At 38.3% G+C, this 11,184-nt stretch overlaps 1 protein-coding gene across 1 annotated transcript in view; it reads left to right on the plus strand.

Moving 5' to 3' along the window:
* LOC309405216 (coiled-coil domain-containing protein 169-like) overlaps positions 1-9,998 on the plus strand; it is a gene marked incomplete at its 3' end in the record, with an annotated part of 34,025 nt that extends 24,027 nt beyond the window's left edge. The window contains exons 5-8 of the mRNA XM_081999930.1: positions 2,033-2,131; positions 2,367-2,420; positions 6,282-6,358; positions 9,896-9,998. Of these exons, the coding sequence (XP_081856056.1) occupies positions 2,033-2,131; positions 2,367-2,420; positions 6,282-6,358; positions 9,896-9,998 (333 nt within the window). The remainder of the gene's footprint in view (positions 1-2,032; positions 2,132-2,366; positions 2,421-6,281; positions 6,359-9,895) is intronic.
* Between the last annotated feature and the right edge of the window lie 1,186 nt (positions 9,999-11,184).

Here is an 11,184-nt window from a genome sequence, read left to right on the forward strand (position 1 = left end):
CAGGTATGTCAGCCAGAAAAGGAAGGTCAAAGAAAGTGTACCTCCCTTGATAAGCAAGACTGGCAGACTGGTAACAATGGATGAGGAGAAGGCTGAGGTACTCAATAAATTCTTTGCCTCAGTCTTCACAGGAAATCTCTCTTCCCACACCTCTTGAGGGCATGGCCTGCAAGATGGGGACTGGAGGAGCAAAATCTCTCCTACTGCGAGAGAGGATCAGGTTTGAGACCACCTGAGGAACCTAAACGTACACAGGTCTATGGGACCTGATGAGATACATCCCAGAGTCCTGATGGAATTCACTGATGTAGTTCTCAAGCCACTCTCCGTGATACTTGAAAAGTCCTGGCAGTCAGGTGAAGTCCCTGGTGACTGGAAAAAGGGAAACATTGCACCCATATTTAAAAAGGGTAGCAAGGAGGACCCTGGGCGCTACCAACTCGTCAGCCTCACCTCTGTGCCTGGAAGATCATGGAGCAGATCCCCCTAGAAGCTATGCTAAGGCACATGGAAGGCAGGGAGGTGATGGGAGACAGCCAGCATGGCTTCACCAAGGCCAGGTCTTGCCTGACCAACGTAGTGGCCTTCTGTGATGGAGGGACCACATCAGTGAACAAGGGAAGAGCTACCAACGTCACCTGTCTGGACTACTGCAAGGCTTTTGACATGGTCACCCACAACATCCTTTTCTCTAAACTGGCGAGAGATGGATTTGATGGGTGGACTGTTGGATGGTCGCATTCAGAGGGTAGTGGTCAATGGCTCAGTGTCAGGATGGAGATCGGTGATGAGTGGTGTCCCTCAGGGGTTTGTACTGGGACCAGTGCTCTTGTAATATCTTCATCAGTGACATAGACAGTAGGATTGAGTGCCTTCTCAGCAAGTTTGCAGATGACACCAAGCTGAGTGGTGTGGTTGACATGCCTGAGGGATGGGATGCCATCCAGAGGGTCCTGGACAAGCTCGGGAATGGGCCCATGTGAGCCTCATGAGGTTCAACAAGGCCAAGTGCAGGGTCCTGCACCTGGGTTGGGGCAACCCCCGATACCGGTACAGGCTGGGGTATGAAGGGATTGAGAGCAGCCCTGCCAAGAAGGATTTGGGGGTCCTGGTAGATGAAAAGCTGGACATGAGCCAGCAAGGTGTACTGAGAGCCCAGAAGGCCAACTGTATCCTGGGTTGCATCCAAAGAAGCGTGGCCAGCAGGTCAAGGGAGGGGATTCTACCCCTCTGCTTGGTGAGACCCTATCTAAAGTCCTGTGTCCAGCTCTGGAGCCCTCAGCACAGGAAAGACATGGACCTGTTGGAGCGGGACCAGAGGAGGGCCACAAAAATGCTCAGAGGGATGGAACACCTCTCCTGTGAGGACAGGCTGAGAGAGTTGGGGTTGTTCAGCCTGGAGAAGAGAAGGCTCCAGGGAGACCTTGCTGCAGCCTTTCAGTACTCCTGAGTACTAAAAGTAAGAGGCTTATAAGAAATGGGATGTTAAGTAAGCTGGGACTAACTTCTTAGCAGGGCCTGTAGTGATAGGACAAGGGGTAACGGTCTTAAACTAAAAGATGGCAGATGTAGACTAGATATAAGGAAGAAATTTTTCCCAATGAGGGTGGTGAACCACTGGCACAGGTTTTCCAGAGAGGTGGTAGATGCCCCATCCCTGGAAACATTCCAGGCCAGGCTGGACGGGGCTCTGAGCAACGTGATCTAGTGGAAAATGTCCCTGCTTATGACAGGGGGGTTGGACTAGATGACCTTTAAAGGTCCCTTCCAACCCAACCTATTCTATGATTCTATGATTCTATGATCATTTTAACACAGAGGAAATGTGTAGTGCATAACTGATAATTATAGCATATGGTTAATTGCCTTTGTCTCTGCCTTGTGCCAGCCAGAACCATGCAAACAAAAAGTGCAGAAGAAGCAAACAGAATGACAAGCATCATAATGCTTGAAGAATAAGGGCTATTGTGATGGCTTCTTTATACAGAATGGAAATATTCATAAAACATCATTTTATTTGCTATAACCACAGGGTTCCTTAAAGGAGATTCTTAAACAACTGGAAGAAGAGAAGAAAAGTCTCCAGAATCAGCTAAAAGACTATGAACTTAGACTGGAACAAGAAGCAAAGGTTTGTAATCACTGTATACCTCTAATCTATAAAAGCCATTATGTTGTCTGACAAACAGACAATGTGTCTGGAACACACGATAGAATAGTTCCACAAAATTTGTCACTGGAAAAAAACTCTGCCCTATATTTGTTTCTTCATGTATGATTCAACTTTTAAAATAGTTTAAAAATAGCTTAATAGCTTATAGTTTTAATAGCTTAATGGTAGCCTATATCCCTTATTTTAAATGTAGGCTTACCACAAAGTTAATGATGAGCGGCACATGTACCTCTCAGAGATCTTACAGGTAAGAAAAAAACTCTGTGACTCAATAACTTTTAAAAATCTTTATGCTTTCTTAATATAGCAACAACATCTGTTAATGCCATTAGGTCAAAGTCTTTTATCACTTCATTCATCTACCAAATCCATTACAAAAGCTGCTTTTAAAATTTTTAAAAGCTAGAAATTGAAAAATTGCTACAGATAGTTTATTTTTAAATACTTTTTTTTTTTGAGTTTGTATCAATTGGAGTTTACGTGTTCCCAAGGAGAGTCAAAGTGCCCTTAACTGAGAAGGCTGAAGTGATTTTCTGATACTTGCTTGTCCATCTATTAGTCACAAGACTGGTATGCTAGTTTAATGTTTCAACTGAAAAGAACAGAACCAAACTATTAGCAGCAGTGACACCCACCTTAAGTAGCAACTCCTTTTTTTCGTATTTCCCCTTTTTTCTTTTAAAGACAAACTAGCCAGCCAGCTCAGAATAACAATACAGCACATATTTAAATTAAATTCATAAGATAAGTGATAAGATACCTTGTTTTTGTGAAATCAGAGGTTGAATTTTATTACTGAAAATTATGTAATACATAAAAATTGATACTGCAAACTGGGCAAACCTGTAAAGGAAGCTGTAAAGGTTGCTAGACTTCTTACTCTGAAAGAGCTCTTAATTCCTGAATAATGTAAAAGTAAGAGCTTAGTGTGATAGTCAGAAATGACTGTTAGGGAATCCCTGTCATAGCTAACTGTGACGAAAGGCTGTAATTAGCAGTGTTTCTATGTGTTCGCACAGTGGGCAACTGATTCTTTCACGTGGTTCATTGCTGCTTTGGGAAATGTGAAAGAATTGCTTAAACTAACTTTCTAGCATGAAACTAAGAGAGAGCCCAGGAAATGCCCATGATAACTCTTAATATCTTTGCATTAACAATGAAACTGGGAACTGCTGGAGGAGGAAGGTGGGAAATAAAAGATGGTTTTATTACTGAACATGCTAGCAAAAGGAGTGCCCATGTTCAGCTGCCTAGAAAAGCACTTAAACACGCGTAAAACATTATTTGAAATGAGGTATGTGCACTGGCATGTTGCTTAAATGGGGCATTAGGGACTAGGATTTTGCCACTGACACTCAAGGTAGTTAGTACATTATATTTTCAGTAATGAATTATTTGCCCCCCTGATTTCAGAATCATATGAGAGCAAAATAATAATCTTCAGATTAATCTCCCTAACTTTAGTTCTCTGAATGTTAAACAGCCAATCTAAAGCAGCTGTAGAGGGATCCTCTGTAATCTGTGGGGAGAGAAGCATGTTTAAGGTGCAAACCATCACACCTATTTTAGATCAACATGAAATGAAGTTCCCAGGGACTTAGCTGTCTCTCTTCCTGAGCTATAAGCAGAGCCTAGGTGAGTAGTTTAGATTAGACATCTACCTTTTATGTTGCTAATCTGAACATGGTAGATGTTCAGCCATGATGGTGACTGATGTTCAACCTAATCATGGTTGGCTGTTGGTTGCAAAAAAATCAGTGACTCATCTGGTCCCTTCAGGTTCTGTTCTGCTATGACTTTGATTTGGTTGTTGCTTTTACATTCTTTTTAAATCTACATATGTATGCCCTCCCTTTTAGCAGTTCATTTTAACAATAGAGGCAGAAGTAAACTTACATTCAGTCTAGACTCTTTCAGGTGTATTAAAATTTCACTGTTCTAGGGTCTGCAGAGTAATGTTGGCAGCAGTTGAGTTAGAAGGATTTACGCATAGACTAACATTTTCCATACATCCTGAAGTAAATATCATAAAGGATATTGTTATCCTGTGACAACAATATATTCCAATGACACTCTCTTAGTTACAGAGAATGGATTTAATTTTTTTAGGCCTTTTTTTCCTCATTATGTTTGTGATTTTCGATAGCTCACGGTAAAAAAAATAGAAGTTTTTACTGGTACGTATTAAAATATCCCAGATGTTTTGTGGTTTTTTCTACTTTGTTTTGGATCTCTCCTGAAGCCTGCAGCAGAAGCAGAAGAGAAAAATGCTTCCGAGAAGCCATTTCTTTCATTTACCTTTTTCATTATTCAGGGCTTTTCTGCTTTTTTACAAAATATATGTATCTTCTGAGTGCTTTTGTTGTTCGTCTTGTCTGGATCCATAAAGACATAGTCAACTTTAAATGATAGTTTTAAAATAAATTAAAAATTTCACTAACTTAAGAACTCATGCTAGAGGCACCGGTGGTTTATGGTGTATACCTGTTTGCTTTTTTTGTTTTGTTTTCAATCTGAGAAAATGTTGCTTTGGGATTTGGACTCCACAAATCTCAAAGCATTTTCTGGTGGTATTCAGAAACTGGTTTGAGAAGCAGGCAAATAAGAATGATAGCAGATCTTTAAAAGGGCCATTCTTTCAGGCCAGATTTTTAGCTCAAACTTTTACTAGCATAGTAGAGTCTGACTTGTGATTGGGATTTCTTTGCAGAAAAAGCCCACAATTATAGATAGGTACAGGTGGAAAGCTGCTTGTGCAACATAGGCTCATTTTAGTGGGGATAAGCCTGTCAAAAAAACAGTGCTATGGATAATACTTATATATACTGGAACTCTATATTCATATAAATTAAAAAAAACAGTGAACGTAATTGTAGCATAGGTCTTGCCTCATGTGTCACAGAATCATATCTGCTCAGAAATATGATAAATACTAGAGTTCCTAAAGTGCAAAAACTTTCTTGCCTTCAAGGTAGTAAATCTGTGCAGATCCTATTCCATTTTTACACTTGCACTCTGAAAAGACTCTGCTTTAGTTATAGCTGACTTTGCTATGACTAGGTCAGGAGTACTTGCCTGGTGCATTGCATACATGGAGGCACAGTAGAAACCATTGTCTTGTAAGCAGAGAGACATGCTTTTCAGTGACAGGATTTTTTTCTCACAAGTGCAAGATGTTTTCACACATTCACAAATGTCATGGTATAATGTAGTATGTAATGTAATGTAATGTAATGTAATAACCCAAACCTTGTGCCATTTTTAGGTAGCCCCAAAATCTAGCTCTAGGCTTTCAAAAAGTCTTCACTGGCCTTGTGTAGCCAATACATCGTATATCATGATTGTCATATATTTATTACATGTGTCTGATGGATCTGTTTGAAGGGGCTGAGAAAATTCCATTCACTTACACTAGACACCCAAGTGTGCACAGCAGCCAGACAAGCCCTAAACCTTCTGCGCTTTCTGGTTTTCTGTCCATGGTTTAGCTGTCCCTCTGAGAAGCAGTTTTAGTAAAGGCAGCTGGATGAGCCAGCAAGTGCCGGGTGAGGAAGGAATTCTGTGACCTAAGGAACAGGAGAATCAACTGATTTAATCCTGCTCAGATTCTGTTAAATGCAATACCAAGGGTAACAACTGGGTTTTTTTCAGTATGTCCAGTAATGTAGACTTCCAGAGTATGCAAAGATTTCCATGATATGTTAATTTTTTTAAAGTGGTTCCTGTTCTTTATTAATGGTTTAATCATTCAAAAGTACAACTAAGTTGCTGTAATTTGTTTTGTTTCCCATTCAGGGAAGTATGTTAGAAATATAATGCTTCTTCATTAAAAATGTGGAGTTATAGGCAGTATGACGAAAAATATGCTGATTGAAATTACATATTCTCTGATCATCCAGCTTAAAAAAGTAATGGTATTTTTGCACAGCAAGGGATTTTGGTATGTGTTCAATTCCCCAAATCAACAAGGCATCAGTATAATATGTGCTTGAAGTACTTTATGGTAGTAAGACCATATTGGGTCAAAATTCGTGTGGAAAAATTTTACTTCTTTAATTGTGATTGTGGTTAGATTTTAACTTGCTTTGTAAAAATTTGGCTATTGCAGACCTCAGCTACACTTAAAATTGTTGAAAAGCAAAAAACAGATGCTGTGACAGGCAAGGGAGAAAACCAGATACTGAGGTAAATTTCCTTTATATTCCCTCTGTTTTCTGGTTGATTATTTTTTGCTAAGTACTATGTTTTGAATATTACAACTCTCTGTTCATGGTAAATATCACTGGGCATAATCCTATTGACAAAGTATTAATCTTAGCATCATTTTTGATACTGCTTTTCAATCAGTTTTATTTGTTACTAAGTATGTTGCAATATTGAAAAAATATATATATTTAAGTGACCTTTTTGAAATCTTACAGTACCTCTGATGTTTCTCCCTTTCAACCTGTGTTTAAAATGGGTCATTTTTTTTCTATGTTACTGCAGAGTTGGGAGCAACAAGCATACCCTTTAGTTCATTACGAGTAATTCAATTAAATAATACCTTGCTTGGTCCTTTTTAGCCAATAGAGATTGTAAAGCTTTTTGTGGATGATAATGTGAGTGATTTTAGATGACAACATATAAAGGCTTCAGTGTTCTGTTTAGTTTTATGGGTTAGAAATTTAAATTTGAAAAGAAGCCACCTGCTCTGAGCTATATAGAAATAAAATGAGTTTCTGACTGTAGTGCTTATGAGAAAGCTTGAAATTGGAGGAGATTTATTTTTTAACTGAACTGAAAATGTTAAGAATATAAAGTATGAAGAATATAGGGAATCACACCAAAAGTGTCGGACCCAGTATCCTGCCTCCAGTGGCCATGAGTAGATGCCTACAAAAGTATGTATTCAGGCAGATAACAATATTTGCTTCTGGAACTCTCCCAAATACTTTATATTTGGAGACTTCCTGAGCTAGTATGGTTTCTATGTATTTAGTATCTCACAGTAAATACTCTTCCATGAACCCAGTTACCTATATTATTAAAATGAGCACACAATACATTTTGGGAACATCTGAAAATGTAATGAGTAAATTATAAGCATGAAATTGTGTAGACATATTTGCTTACCAGCTTTATCCTTTCATCCTGTGTAAGCACAGAATCACAGGATTTCATAAATCAGAGCAGTGGATCTTCATGTGCCAGGAGATGATATTAGTATAATATGAATTAATGTAGTACAATATGAATTAAAGTCTGTAACTAAAGCTTCTTAATACAGAACAAGCACTGTATGGGCCTATGTACCCCATATATAGCCAGTGTGTTGCTTCTGGCCCTAGTGATATTTAACATAGCTCATGTGGAGAAGGTCAGGAAGCTAGAATTAGGAGAATTCAGTGTCTCTGATGGGAGTTTAAATATCATCAACCAGATATTGAGATTTGTTGAGGGTTAGCATTGATCTGTAATTATGATAGGTTTTTTTGTAATTTATTTCAGAAGACCATTACTTACCCTGAAATTATATGACAGGGTGTTTCTGTAATTTTCTTTATATCAAACAAAAGAAAATAAAGTGTAAAAGAAAATAAAGTGTGCTGTAATTGCTAGTCTCAGAAGATGCTTGTTGCAACAAAATATCCCCTTTCAACCCATTTTCTCTCAGAGGATTTTTTTTTTTTTTTAACTTTCCAAAATACTTTACACACATGAAGGGAATTGTTCATCTTTTAAATTGCCTGTAGTTGCAGAGGACCCAGTTTGCAAAACATTGGCTTTTATAATCACTGACTTAGAACTTTCAGGTCAAACTTTGGTCTTAGTTGGCAACATGGAGGTAAGAATGGGGATTTGGCATAGTTTGTATTTTAAGGAAATACTAGAATGCAAGTAAGCACCCCTTGATCATCACAAGGTTAACACAACGATTGTTATTTTATTCCTTTTTGATTATGTTTTGATTTACAGCCTGAAGGTTGTTCATTCAAAATGACATTAATGAGAAATAATTTCTTTCAAATAAGAGAAGACCTGCGTGATTGAAAATAAACGCGTTCTTGAGAATAATTTGAAAATAATTTGAAAATTTTCTGTCCAGAGTTTTTATGTCACTTCTTTTGGCCTTTCAGAAAACACCCACCTTCATTGGATTTCAAACCATATAAGAAACTGTGTTTAATGTTTGTTTTAACTGTAGGTACAGGTATGGAAAACCCAACCTATATATTAAAGCAATACTGAAACAATTCTGAGGAGTAATTGTGAACACTAATTGTTGATGCGTTCGGTTTCCTGTCCATCCAAATATAGAAGCCAAGTTCAGTAAAGGTCTTTTTTATAGTATTTCGTGGGACAAGAAGGTAGACTAGCTGACAATTGGGAAAAAACATGATGTCTTGATGACTCATGTCTCTGATGAAATATGAGCAGACAATTTAATGTCATTCTAAGCCCTTACTGTTATACTGAGGCATATAGCAGGGCTCACTAGCTCAGTTTCAACACTGCACTGGCTGCAAATACCTGGCTTCTGAGTTGGTAAGTCCAGCTGGTTTTGAGTAGAAAGAGGTTTTGCTGCCTGCACAATTCCACATAGACATATGCTGTTTGCTTGGTCCAGCTATAACAGTGATCTACAGATTAATCAATTGATTTTGATTAATCACTTTATTTGAATTTGAATAATTAGTTGATTATTGAGCAAACTGGGGCCTCGGGTTCTGATCTTCCAAGCTCTCAGTAGAAGCAGCTCCATATCTCTATGGGGGCAACTGTCCCTTCAAGACTGTGACTGCTTGTAAGAGCTGGAACAAAGGATGTGTCAATCTCAAGAAGATGAGCAAGCCCTAGGCACAACTTTGTTGGCTGTTTGCCCAGAAATCTGAAACTTGCACAGATCATGTCATCACAGCTTCTACTGCATAACAAAATATTTCTCTGGCTACCATCATGAATATCATGATGTGATGTTGTGATATATTTTCCTTCAGAATGCCAATTACTTGAGAAAGATATTGAAACCCTGTATATTGTCAGTAGAGTATTTAAAGTGCTGTCTTTCCACTGTAGTAACGAACAGAGAGAGAAACAAATGTACGTTGCATAAGAGTAGAGATGCATGCTGCTTGATCATGAGAATGACCCTTCCAGTTTGTGGAATCACCATTTGCCCCCTGGAGATTTTTTTACATTCCCACTGAATTCTCTTAGAAGATCAAGATGAAAACAGCTCTAGCAGGGTGCATGTAGGTGGGTACGTATGTATGATGTGTACCACTTCAGAAGCCTGCTGGCAGCGTTTCCTATGTAAGATCATGGGCTCAAGAGCATGGATCTCCAGAGTGGAATACCTGCAGAGAACTGTGATTACCTCTACATGAAGTGTTTTTCTATTTCCTAATGGGGATTATGTAACGGATGAAAATGTCTCCTTAGCCAGTTATCTTTCTCTTTGTGCAAATGTTTAGTATTATGTTCACGTTCTTCAAATACCGTCGTTTAGATAACAGGAAGTAGTCAGGAATCATGAGATGAAGATTGAGTTTGTGTGCAGTATAATTAGATGCTTTGCTAGCCTGCAAACCCAGAAATACACTTGTTTTTTCCTCTCTGAGGTTTATTAATTGACAATAGTAATCAGTTATGCAGATATAAAAAGCATGCACATTTCTAGCAGTTAAAGCTTATAGGGAATGTGACACTTGATGACTAACTTCATCCATTTTATTTCAGAGGGAGACACAGTGTTCCAGGAAACCTGAAGATGGTTAATCCCCAAAAAGGATCGATTAAAAAGACTGTAGGAGCAAAGCAGCTTCTAAAACTAAAGCACTGATTTAATATTAATGCCAAGAGCTTCCAGTTTCTAAATGGAAAATGAATGTATTTGTGCCATATTATAAAACCAAACCCAGATTGGCATGTCTTCTTGGTAGCCTTAATGGAAGTGTTCCGCTGCCTAACGGAATTGTTCTTCTAGTTGCCATCTTTGTTCTGGTGATCTCTGACTCTTTCCATTCTGGTTCTCATTAGTGATTCTGGGTGTCAGGGAGTTGGAAGCTTTGAAAAACATTTAATTTTTTTATACACTAGGTAGATCTTTGAGGTCTTTGACTGCACAACAACCACTGAAAACAAACAAGCCTCTAGCATTTTTGGCCTCTCAACCAAGAAGAAAAAGGCCGACTGATGTAACCTGAAGTATCATGTCACCACCCAAAGTGGTAAATCTTGGATAAAATTCCATACAAGGGCATCCCCATTCAGTATAGGCACCGAAGAGAAACTCTCAAGTAGTCTGATGTTGGTACAGCTGAACATGCCTTTCATTTGGCTTTTAAAAAGACCGAGAGCATAGTTTACTAGCCCGGCTGATTTCTTAGGTGATACCGTACTGTAGAGTCCCTTTACAGCATAAAGTTGTTTTCTATTCCATGAGCTTTCTTACTGTAGTGGAGAAGAAAATACACCTCCAAATTTAACATTTTTAAAATCTGGCTTGCCACATATCCGGTGTTGATCACCACTTTCTGTTTGCATGGTTTAGAAGTACAGCACCGTTTCCAGCTACTTAAGGCACTAGTAATGGGGAGAAATTAAAGAAAAAGAGAGCAGTTTTTAGTAAGGGTTCTTCAAAACCTATCTTGTAGAAGGGTTGTTTCTTTTAAACTCTCTCTATATATTATGTTTCCCGATATTGGTATGTTCCTATTTGAAATTTGAACTCTTAGATGAACCTTTGTAGACACAGTCTGGGTTCCATAAAAATCTCTATGTATTCTTAAGAGATACTGATCCATGTATTTTTAGGGTCCAAAATAGTGCCAGTCTTTAAAGTCAACTCTTCAATGAAAGTAGAACTATTTTGTATTTTCATTCATAAGCATGCAATTCTTGTTAGAGTTTCATTATCAACATTTTAGTCATTAAACTTCAGTAGATTTTTTTTAAGTGGCAACAGGAAAAATGTTGTTGTAATGAAGCTTCAAGCCTCTGGGTTCCATCTTAAAAGCTCTTTGCAG

The sequence above is a fragment of the Phaethon aethereus genome, assembly GCF_964289735.1.
Source record: "Phaethon aethereus genome assembly, chromosome: 1".
Lineage (NCBI taxonomy): Eukaryota > Metazoa > Chordata > Aves > Phaethontiformes > Phaethontidae > Phaethon > Phaethon aethereus.